Source organism: Salvia hispanica, chromosome 1 (genome assembly GCF_029641045.1).
Source record: "Salvia hispanica isolate PSC_SH4W2 chromosome 1, Shi_PSC_v1, whole genome shotgun sequence".
In the NCBI taxonomy this organism is placed as follows: domain Eukaryota; kingdom Viridiplantae; phylum Streptophyta; class Magnoliopsida; order Lamiales; family Lamiaceae; genus Salvia; species Salvia hispanica.
In genome coordinates, this window is record NC_142692.1 from 443,187 (window position 1) to 455,482 (window position 12,296).

Here is a 12,296-nt window from a genome sequence, read left to right on the forward strand (position 1 = left end):
TAGTTATGCTAATTATCCCATGGTTATCTATCTAGGATTGAGTTGTGAGGTTGAATCTCATGAACCAAACACACTACAAATTTAATATCGGATATAATCTCGTAAACCGAACGCCTTATTATTAGTAGATAGTGAAAGTGTGAAGATTCAAAGCATGAATGAGGATCAAGCCTTGAATGAAGAACAAGGCATGCAGTGGTGTGCACAAGTGGATAAGAAGAAAATGAAGAAAGCAACTTCGTGCCATGTTGGAATGAGTTGCCAGCTGTACTCACCTACGTGTAAAGAAGTCTTAATGAGTCAAACCTGATATGATCAGATCAAAGATATTAAGATTAGGAGTGCAAGCTGGAATCAGATATGCAACTTTGTCTGCTAGTTGAGATTGGCAGCTAGCCATCTAGGGTTTTAGTTGTTGATTCTAGACTCTTCTAATGTCATGTATAAATACCGAGTTGTATGTAGTTTGTACACAGTTTTTTAAGTTTCATAACATCAATGCAATAGCAGCTCATTCCCTTCATGCTCCCACAAATGTTGTCTCTTCCATTCATGGCTGCTCACCCTACCATTTCTAACATGGTATCAGAGCCTAGGCTCTGATCCTAGGCTATTTCTTATTCCCTCTCTCTCTTTTGTCTTTATCCATGGCAGAAACAAATGAGCCATATCTCTTTTTTCCCCAAAATCATCCCATCTCTCTGAAATTAACCGAAGATAATTATCTTGTGTGGAAGCAACATATGCTATCTGCTGTAAGAGGCTATGGCCTGGAAGGATTTCTCACAGGTGAAGAATTCTCACCTCCTCGAATGCTGACTTCGAAGGATGTCCCTGAAGAAAAAAGGTTGAATCCAGCCTACACTAAATGGCAAATGCAGGACCAGCGGCTCTCTCACTGGATCCAATGCTCACTTTCAGAAAATATCATGACCGTTGTTGTCGGGTTAAGCTCCAGCCAAGAAATATGGCATGCCATTGAAACTAGTTTTGCAAGCAGATCATGCAATACAAGCTCCAGCTACAAACAGTGAAGAAAGAGTCCTTGAGCATGCGAGCTTATCTGCAGAAAGTGAAAAACTGTTGTGATCTACTTGGCTCAGCAGGCTGCTGCATCTCTGAAGAGGATCAAATCATGCATATTTTAACAGGACTTGGAGGAGAATATGATCCAGTCGTGGTGGTTATAGCATCTCAAGCAGATACCTGGACAGTAGCAAATGTTTCATCTTTGCTAATGAGTTTTGAATCAAGGCTGGAATCAAAATCTCTTTCTATAAATTCTGATGGATCCTTACCCTCTGTGAATTTTGTTTCTTCTGGAAATCAGAGAAAGGAACCTAACTATAGAGATGGTGCACCACATTTCAGAAGTGATGGAGCAAGATCTTCAAACTTCAGAGGAAGAGGAGGAAGAGGGGCTCGTGGAGGCAGATCTGGTGGAAACAAGCTCACCTGTCAGTTATGCCAAAAACCAGGACATTCGGCTGACAAATGTTGGAACATTCAGAGCTATGTCCCCAATGTTGCTCCTCAGAACAGATCTCAAGGAAACTTCAGCAACAATTATCACCAAGGAAATCAGCACCACACTGCTAATGTTGCACAGATCAGAGGAAGCCAAGGATTTCCACCCTCTTCTTCTCAGCATGTTCCTCCTGAATATGGTACTGATGCCATCTCAACCTCTTCTTGGTATCCAGACTCCGGAGCTACTAATCATGTTTCAAATGATTTCTCCAATCTGAATTCAGCCACTGATTACACTGGGGGTAAGCTTCTTCATCTAGGTGATGGCAAAGGAATAAATATCTGTCATATTGGAAATTCTGCTTTCAAACCCTCTCATAATTCCTCATCTAGAACCTTATTCTTGCATAATCTCTTACATGTGCCTCAAATTTCTAAAAACATTCTTAGTGTATCTCAGTTTGCTAAAGATAATGGAGTCTTCTTTGAATTTCATTCATCTTTTTGTTTGGTGAGAAATCAGGTATCCAAGAAAATAATCCTCAAGGGCACACTTGATCAAGGGCTGTACCATTTCCTCCTTCACAAAACTCCACCAAGTCAGAAGAACACCAGCTCATCTCCTTTCCCTTCAGCCAATGACATCAAGACCACTTCTAATTCTAGTTTTCAGTTTCCTAGTTCAGTAGCTGCTGTGATGATACGCCCGGATTTTGCACTGTTTTAAGGCCATTATTTGATCCGTTTTTGTTATCAAAATCACTCTACATGTCCATTATTTGCATATTCTATACATTTTGGTATTTTGACGTGTTTTGTGAGAAATGTGCATATTTGAGCCGAAAAGGGGAGTAAAAACGCATAGTCTGGAAATCTGGAGTCAGACGGCGACCAGCGACCGCCGCGAAGTTGTACGGCGACCGCCGGCGCCCGGCGGTCAGAGCTATGTGGCGGCCCGCCTCGGAAATTTACGCTAGGAGAAGAGTCTCGCCTGGCGACCGCCGGAGGACATGTGGCGGTCCGCCACCGAAGGGTCAGAGTCTCTGGACTCCAATGCGGCGACCGCCGGCCAAGGTGCGGCGGCCCGCCGGAGAAAGGCGGCGAATCCGACCAGCCCTAGATTTGCTCCAAGATTTACCAAACTTTGAAGATCTTTTCCTTCTATGATGAGGAATAATCTTCCCCTATAAATAGGACCTCAAGCTTCATCAAAAAAAGTTTCACACAACAAGAACACATTCATAGAGAAAGAGAGTGACTACTTGCAACATTCATAGAGATCAAAAGCTAGAGTACTTCAATTGTGCAAGGAGTTGGAGAAGGATTTCAAGAACATCAAGAACGACAAGGATTCAACCTACGGGTTTTATTTGCTTTAGTTTTATGTTCAAATTGTTTTCCCTTCAATCTATGTTTTTAGTTTATTCAGTCATGTGTAACTAAACTCATAGGATTCTAGGGATGTGTTAGTAGCAACTTTGGTTATACAATTTCGTTTTCTATTTAATATCCGTTTTGTTTTTACTTTGTTTCTTCCCTAAGTTAATCATGATGCTTCATAATTGAGTGACACAATTATGTATGATTCAATACAACTTGCTTCATAACTGTGACAGAGTTCTAGCGAGTTAGATCCACTTAGTAGACACTACAGTTAGCTTCCTTTAAAACGGCACTGTTAATTGAGAGTGAGGACTTTTCAAGGGTCTTAGGAGCTTTTTGGAGTTACGTGTTAGGATTGACAACCCTAATGTTAGTAATCAACGTTTGTATCGCATGAGCATAAGCTAGGTGAGTCGTCCTTTCAAAGTATTAACTGTGCTAGGGTATTGTAGTTTGGAATTTGTATAACCATAAAAGTGAAAGCACATCCCTGGAATTCCCCTTATCTCTATACTTTTCTCTCCGTGATTTGCTTGCATTTAGTTGTTTACTGTTTTTAATATTTACTGTTTTCAAAAGTTTCCAAAAATTCTTGTTTCTCCAGATAGTAATTGAGTTCTAGTAGAAGATAGACACTTTGTGTACATCTTCCCCGTGTTCGATACCCGGTACTAACCTTTTGCTATACTATACCTACTCTGTATACTTGCAGGTATTTATAGTGCAAATAAAAAGTGCATCATGTGACAGCATTTTCTTGTTCAAATTATGCTTCTAATCTAGATTTATGGCATAAGCGCCTTGGCCATTGCTCTTTTGACATGGTGAAGTGTGCTTTGAAACATTGTAATTTGCCTTTCAATCCAATGAAATCAAGTGTCTTGTGCCATCCTTGTTGTGTTGCTAAAAGTCACAGATTGCCCTATTTACATTCTGAAACTCATCACTCTCAGCCTCTTAATCTTGTGCATAGTGACCTTTGGGGGCCATCTCCTATTTTATCAAGGAATGGGTTTAGATACTACATCACCTTTGTTGATCACTACAGCCGTTTTACTTGGTTTTATCTTCTTAAAGCTAAATCTGAAGTTGAACATGTGTTTAGACAGTTCAAGACTTTGGCTGAAAATCAACTCAATGCAAAGATTAAGATATTGCAAAGTGATTGGGGGGGGGTGAATTTCAAGGTCTAACTCAGTTTTTGAAAGATTCTGGAATTCTGCATAGAGTATCTTGCCCTTATACTCCACAACAAAATGGAATTGCCGAGAGAAAACACAGGCATATAGTTGAAATGGGACTTGCACTTCTAGCTCAATCTGGTTTATCCACTGGTTTTTGGGATGATGCTTTTGCTACAGCATCTTTCATCATCAATAGGATTCCCACTCCCACCTTGAAACTGCTCTCTCCCTATGAGGTTCTCTTTAAGACAAAACCCAATTACCTTGATCTTAAGACCTTTGGGTGTCTTTGCTACCCCTTCACCAGACCATATAACAAGCACAAGTTAGATTTCAGATCAAGTCCTTCTACTTTCATTGGCTATAGCTCAGCCCATAAAGGCTACAAAGCTTTGCTTCCATCTGGAAAAGTTATCATTTCCAGAGATATAATTTTTTATGAGTCTATTTATCCTCATTTATCACCTCATGCTTCTGGGTCATCTCATATTCAACCTCCCTCAGCTCAAATGCCCAACACACCTATCTTTCCTTTGTCAATTTCAGTGCCTAGCTCTAGCTCTAACTCTAATCGAAACTCTGTTTCTCCTAGCATATCCACTAATTCTACTCATTCTAATACGCCCCTGGCTCTTCCTTTAACTCCTCCAGCTTCTCCATTGCCTCTTGCATCTCCTCTTGTCACTCATGTTACTGCATCATCACCTCTTGTGTCTCCTGATGCAGCATGCTCTCATATTCCCTCACCCAAACCTGTTCATCCCATGATAACTAGAGCAAAAGCAGGAATACATAAGCCTAAAGTCTACACCATTCAGTTGAATATTCTTCCTAAATCTGCCTTAGAGGCTTTGCTTATTCCAATTTGGAAAGCTGCAATGCTAGAAGAATTCTTGGCCTTGCTTAGAAACAAAACTTGGATTCTCACAAAACTCCCTCCTGACAAGCACTTGATTGGAAATACTTGGGTTTTTAGATTAAAAATGCATGCAGATGGAAGCATAGCCAGACACAAGGCTCGATTAGTTGCTCAAGGCTTTTCTCAAGAGCCAGGCTTCGACTTTACTGAGACATTTAGTCCAGTAGTTAAGTCTACAACCATAAGACTCATCCTCACTATTGCAGTATCCTCTTCATGGTGCATCACTCATCTTGATGTGAATAATGCCTTTCTACATGGAGACTTGGAGGAAGAGATTTATATGAGACAACCTGTTGGCTTTGAGCAGGGAGATCCTTCACTTGTTTGCAAACTTAACAAGTCCCTCTATGGTTTAAAGCAGGCATCAAGATCTTGGTTCCTAACCATACAGTCTGCTCTTTTGGCACTTGGATTCCAACAATCAAAAGCTGATACTTCTCTATTCTTTAGAATCAAAGGCAAGAATGTTATCTATCTTTTGATCTATGTTGATGACATGCTCATCACAGGTTCATCCCCCACTGTTGTTCGACAGGTCATATCTCAATTGAGTGATCAGTTTTCCCTAAAGGATCTAGGGGAAGTAAGTCAATTTCTTGGTGTTGAGGTTAAACGCACAACTGAAGGTCTTCATCTTAGCCAAGGAACCTATATCAAACAGTTGCTGCACAAAGTTCAGATGCTAGATGCTAAGCCATATCCTACCCCAATGCTCTCTAACCTCAAGCTCTCAAGAAATGAAGGCGATCCTTTTGCGGATGAAAAACTTTACAGAAGCACTGTTGGGGCCTTGCAATATGCTACTATAACAAGGCCCGAAATTAGTTTTTCTGTCAATAAAGTAAGTCAATTCATGGCAGCTCCTCTTGACACACATTGGAAGGCAGTCAGAAGAATTCTTAGATACCTATCCGGATCTTTAGACTATGGGTTGCACTTCAAGAAATCTGATTTGAAGCTGACCACTTTTTCAGATTCGGATTGGGCTGCAGATTTGGATGATAGGAGATCCGTATCAGGATTTTGTGTATTTTTTGGAGAAAATCTTGTTTCTTGGTGCTCTAAGAAGCAACCAGTTGTGTCTAGATCAAGCACAGAAGCTGAATACCAGAGTCTAGCACAAGCCACTTGTGAAGTAAGTTGGATAACATCACTACTTGGCGAGATAGGAGTAAAATGTTCTTCAGTTCCTGTGATTTGGGTTGATAATGTTAGCACTATTGCTCTTGCCGGAAATCCGGTGCTACATGCTCGGACAAAGCACATTGAACTCGACATACACTTTGTGAGAGACAAGGTAAAAGAGAAAAAGGTTGAGCTAAGATATGTTCCAAGTCTTGATCAGATTGCTGATGTGTTGACAAAGCCGTTAGGATATCAATTCTTCTCACGATTAAGGAACAAGCTAACTATATGTTCCTTATCGGCGATTGAATTGAGGGGAAGTGAAAGCGTGAAGATTCAAAGCATGAATGAGGATCAAGCCTTGAATGAAGAACAAGGCATGCAGTGGTGTGCACAAGTGGATAAGAAGAAAATGAAGAAAGCAACTTCGTGCCATGTTGGAATGAGTTGCTAGCTGTACTCACCTACGTGTAAAGAAGTCTTAATGAGTCAAACCTGATATGATCAGATCAAAGATATTAAGATCAGGAGTGCAAGCTGGAATCAGATATGCAACTTTGTCTGCTAGTTGAGATTGGCAGCTAGCCATCTAGGGTTTTAGTTGTTGATTCTAGACTCTTCTAATGTCATGTATAAATACCGAGTTGTATGTAGTTTGTACACAGTTTTTTAAGTTTCATAACATCAATGCAATAGCAGCTCATTCCCTTCATGCTCCCACAAATGTTGTCTCTTCCATTCATGGCTGCTCACCCTACCATTTCTAACAGATAGTATAACAAAATGAAATAAAATGAACTAAAAATTAGAGATATAGTAATAAACGGTTATTAAAACACGGCCCTCTCCAATCCAAAGCGACGAGGTTTTCATGAGCTTCGCACCAATAAAGTTGCCAAAATTAGTTGGGCCGAAGCCCAAACTAAATAAGTAGATAATGCAACAAGAAATGAAAACACTTGGATTCTTTCAGATGTAACTATTCATTCTAGCATAAAAATGCATGTTTGCTAAATTCAATGGATTGAAAAAGTAAACCCATACTAACACACCCAAAACTGGTGGCATTTAAGTAGGCAGTCCTCGTATTCAATGACAATTGCAACTTACATTATGTTCAACCAATCTTATTGGCTTCAAGCCTACAACATATTACCAAAAAGATCACAATATTGAACCCGAAATCTTTCCCTACTTTTGCTTCATTAATTTCATGTTACATCAATATTAGTTTAAGTTAACCATCATATTCATCTTCCCCTTACAAGCATATTATTAGATTCTCACAATATTCTTTCAAGGCTGGGTGAGTTCACTTGACAAAATAAGCGGACTAACAATATTAATATATAGAAACTAAATAGAAACCTCGTCATCAAAGGGCATTTGGTCTAGTGGTATGATTCTCGCTTTGGGTGCGAGAGGTCCCGAGTTCGATTCTCGGAATGCCCCATTTTTTATATTTAATTTTTTTAAGTTGCATAAAACGGAAATATTAATACTATTAAGTTACTTATTTAGTAGTTAAAATTTAATTTGTAAAGTTAGAGTAGATATCGAAATTCAAGTAAACAGACTATATTTTAAAATACATATTTAGCATTAGTATTTTTTTACGTGCGTGTAAATATACATAATTATAGAAATGATTGATATTTTTAACTTAAAATTATTGTTTTATTGTTTCCACTACGAGGTTTTGGACGGCGAATAATTTATTTTTATGGATTATATAGGCAATTTTATAGGAGTATTAAAATGCTACTAGAATAATAAATATTATATCAATATTAACTATAACATTAAGGGTGTATTTGTAACCTAAAGGCCTAAAACACTTGAGTATTTACTTGTACCTTAAGATAAATATGAAAGGTTTATTTGACCATTTTCCCAAAAAGTAATGAAGATATCATTCATAATGAATAATACACGGTCCACATGAACGTACACGAAATAAAAATAAATAAATGTCCAAAAACAGATAAATAATGATACAAGAAAAATACTTTACCAACTATACCATTAAAATCTACTCCATATAACATTATGAAATATATAGTAATTCATTTAGAAATGGAGTAACATCTTTCAAATCGAGTTATCCAAAACTGTTCACTAAAAATAGAAAAAATGGGCAAGTAAATCCAAATTCGAAAATTGAGGATACAACAACCATTTCTGATGGTCACGAAACCAACAAGCTACTAAAAGCCAAAATAAAATACTAGTGCTACCTTGACCAAAATCAGATTGAGTTATAATCTCTTATCTCCATCTATGTGATTTGAATATGGACATAATTAACACTAAAAAAAGAAGGCACCAACCGATGGGCATGGCCTGCAGACAAAGTATTTCCAATTCAATAAACGACAAAAAAAATAAAGGACAAAAATTGATATGACGTTAAATTAAACCAAATTTTAGTGTAAATTCAAATGCTAGCATTACTCACATTTAGGAATGTCTTGTACGTTTGTCTTTTTGTTTGGACCATTTTTATTTTCATTATTATCATAAGGACCACTTTACTTCTGGAGTCTAGCACCTAGTGCGATCCAGGATTAATTAAAAATAACTTTTCCCTTTTTAAGATTATCTAATTAAATTGTGTAATACTACTACTAATATTCAATATACACATAACTCCATTTCTATAGTGGTATAATATTCTTTAATTGGGTATTGCGAATTAATTTGGTTAGATTCGTAAAAAAAAATAGAAGGTCAAACTTTGGTACTGAACAAATCAAATTTTATATCTCAAGAATTTTTACCTATGGGCTATGATTTTATATGTTAAATGGAATTCAAATAGTGCAATCACTACATCCAAAAATAACTCTAAAAAACAACTAAATATCAATGGTATGAACAAGCAAGCCGCCGCGAATTTTCCATGGAAAATAGTGACAATATTCGAGTGCCGACAAACAGCTGATTAAACAATTAATTAATATCTTGTCTTAAACAGAAAAACCTCCATATTAATGACAGTGACTTCACCTTGTTTAGCAAAACACCAAAAATTTCAATAAAAAGTTAAAACAAACCAGCTAATCACGTGAAGAAGACAAATCATAATAGGACAAAAGAAATAAGATTAATAATTTCGAATCAATCAATAAATCAACAGACAAACCAAAAGCAATTAGTACAATTCATAGTATTAGGACAAATTAATCCCAGAAAAAGTCAAATGTGAAACAGGAGTGTTTTATAATTTGTTGTCATTGTCTAATTAGAACTGTTTTAGTAACACTCACCAAAAAAGCAATCCCAACAACTGTAATTTTTAAAGGTTTGTTTTTATGTGATGAAATTAAAGAATTAATTTATGATCCAGTGATATCTCAGTGTATGCAAAGGCAAAAGGATAAAATCAAATCAAGGTCTGATGATTGTGAGAATCAATTATTTAGAACTAATGCTCAATCATACTTTTTGTTTATCAATTTTGTTTTTGGCATGAATGAAGATTGTGATGTATGGTATGTTCTATTCCTTTGGTGGACGGGGTTCTTTGCTTTAGCAGTGAGGGCTCCACTTATAACGCTGTTGTGAATTTCTCAGTTACACATACAAACAATATTTTTTTGTTTTAATTAAACAAACCAAAATTAAAACAAATATTGTTCATTTGCAGGTTTTAAGGTGTTAATCCATCATGGAATGCACAAATAAGACATGGTTGAATTCACACTACCTTTGCAGTTGTGGGAGTAGGGAGATTTTGTAAGAAACAGACACAGTGACACAACATACGAAATAAACATAAGATACTCTACTTTTATGGCAACATTGGTCCCATCCCCATTTTCCCATTTCAGGAAGTTTGGTTGAAGTTGTGAATATAATCCTACAATTTAGAACTTGGATTTTTAAAATTCATACCATAAGTTGTGTATATAACCTCTACATACCATAAAACATGCCCTTCTAAATTACTAGTAGTAGTATTTACAAAGTACTAACATACAAAGTGGAAACCAAAAAAAAAAGGACTAGTACACAAAATCATAGCACCATGGATTTCCCTAATCCATGTTGCCGAATTAGCCTCTCCCCACCTATAAACTACCGTGGCTCGCTAGACCGATTTGTTGAATAGAGTGACGATCTCATGACTTTGAACGTTGGCAACCAAAGGTTATGTATATCCACCAAAAGAAGGGGGGATGGTGACTTGAAATTCATACGATAAAACTATTAACAATAATTAGGAGTGGAGAAAGGCGTTGATCTCCTCCATTAAACAATGGAAATGATTGTTGTTTGGCAAGAAGTAGAATCCAATGGTGGCCTTTTCAAGATAGAGCAATTTCACCTCATGCCCTGATCCCTCCAATCCATGGACGTACCCTAGTTGCCAATCTTGGAGGAGATCGAGCCCGGCCACCACCACGAGGCTCTTCGGGAAGCGCAGCCCCTCGATGCTCCGGCTGCGCCTCCCGAACACGTTGCACGCCGGGTGATCCCGATCCTCGCCCTCGGGCAAATACGCCCGCCAGTACCAATCCCGGTCCTGAATCCGGACAAAGTACTTCCCGTCCAGCCGCGTCTCGGACTCCGTCCGCTCCTGCCCCCCGAAGAGCGGGTGGAGGAGGATGTTCCCGAGCACCTCCACGCCCTCCTCGGCCGCGCGGACGGCCACGTGGTGGGCGATGTTCCCGCCCGAGCTGTCCCCGGCCAGGTACACGTGGGCCCGGGCCGCGGCCCCGGCCCCGCTCCGGAGCCACGGCCGCGAGTGGGCCCACTTGAGGGCCGCCCAGCCGTCGTCGTAGGCGCACGGGCAGCGGTGCTCCGGCGAGCGGCGGTAGTCGACGGACACGACGGCGGCGCCGCACGCCCGCACGAGGCGGCGGCAGAGCGTGTCGTAGATGGCGCTGTTGGCGGAGGAGTGGACGAAGCTGCCGCCGTGGAAGAAGACGATCACCGGCACGGCGGCGGTGGCGCTGAGAGGCCTGTCGAGGTCGGGGACCCGCCAGGGGGCGTCTCCGTCGGCGGCGGCGAGGTAGACGCGGTTGAGGAGGCTGGTGGCGCGGTCAAGGACGTCGAAGGAGCAGACGCCGTCGACGGGGACGGCGTTGGCCGGAACCTTGCGGTCGAGGAATTCGCTCAGGTCGCGGTTGAATGTGCCGTCCGATCGCCGGAGCAAGTTGTAGGCGAGCTTGAAATTGGATATCAAGATCCATGTATTCAGGGGAACCACTCTCTGCAACGGAAATCACAAATTTGTAAAAGACTAAAAACAAAATTGGATAAAAGAAAGGAGATTATAAAGTAGAGAAAGCACCCAAAAAAACCCAACACGCGAGAGAGAGAGAGCAGCCAAAACCCTCAAAATCAAAGGTAAAAATCGAGTCTTTTCGACACAAATCAGAGCCCCTTTTCCCCAAAAAAAGGGAAGGAAGTAAAATTACCTGTGATTCATTGACATTTACTTCATTACTGCCCGTCATTAGAGGTTGCCGATGAATTACACTCTTCAAATCGATGATGATGGTGATCTCCTCTACAAAAGATATGATTTTTTTTGTCCGATATACTAGCTACTTGTTCTCTCTCTAGGAAGAAGACAGGTGGGAAGAAATGCAGAGACGCAGAGAGAGGGATTGAGATGAGATGGGACGAGCAGCTCTCCCACCCAATCACAACTAGAGAAAAGTTCCAAAACGGAAAACAGAACTACAAAGAGAGAGACGAGCGTTTAAAGGAACACTGAAGGTAGCGTGTCAAATTATTTAATAAATCAAAGGCAAAACGACGACGAAGCGAGTGGATTAGACGACACAAACGACAAACCGGGGCGGCCGAAATAGGTGGGGCCCTCATTTTTAAAGTTACTCCTACAAAACAAAATCTACGTGGCAGTACTAAGGGTGTCCACAATGGTGGCCCTCTTGGGCATGCTCAAGCCACCATTTTTTGGGCATGCCCAACAAACTTAGCCCTTGTCCTCAAAACTTGGCCACCACAATGGTGTTTTTTTTTTCTATTTCAACAATTAAAATTATTTTTATACATTTTTTTGTATATTTTAATATTCCTAGAATAAAAATTATATGCATATAATAAGTAAAAAATGCATACTTTAAAAATTACTAAAAAAAATTGAAACCAAATTGTCGTAGTATTATAGATAGGGTAAAATTATACAACGACAACGTTTTAAATACAATAAAAAAAATGACGCACACCGCCCGACT

General features: G+C 39.6%; 1 protein-coding gene and 1 non-coding gene across 2 annotated transcripts; one reads left to right on the forward strand and one right to left on the reverse strand.

The window, feature by feature from the left end:
* The first annotated feature begins 7,464 nt into the window (after positions 1-7,464).
* TRNAP-UGG (transfer RNA proline (anticodon UGG)) lies at positions 7,465-7,536 on the forward strand. The gene has a single exon. It is a non-coding gene; the product is annotated as a tRNA-Pro (tRNA).
* Positions 7,537-10,007: 2,471 nt separating this feature from the next.
* LOC125218150 (gibberellin receptor GID1B-like) lies at positions 10,008-11,807 on the reverse strand. The gene is made up of 2 exons (XM_048119759.1): positions 11,511-11,807; positions 10,008-11,302 (listed from the first exon to the last, which is right to left on the reverse strand). Exons 1-2 carry the CDS (start codon positions 11,547-11,549, stop codon positions 10,307-10,309), a joined length of 1,035 nt encoding a protein of 344 aa, XP_047975716.1. The 5' UTR covers positions 11,550-11,807; the 3' UTR covers positions 10,008-10,306.
* Between the last annotated feature and the right edge of the window lie 489 nt (positions 11,808-12,296).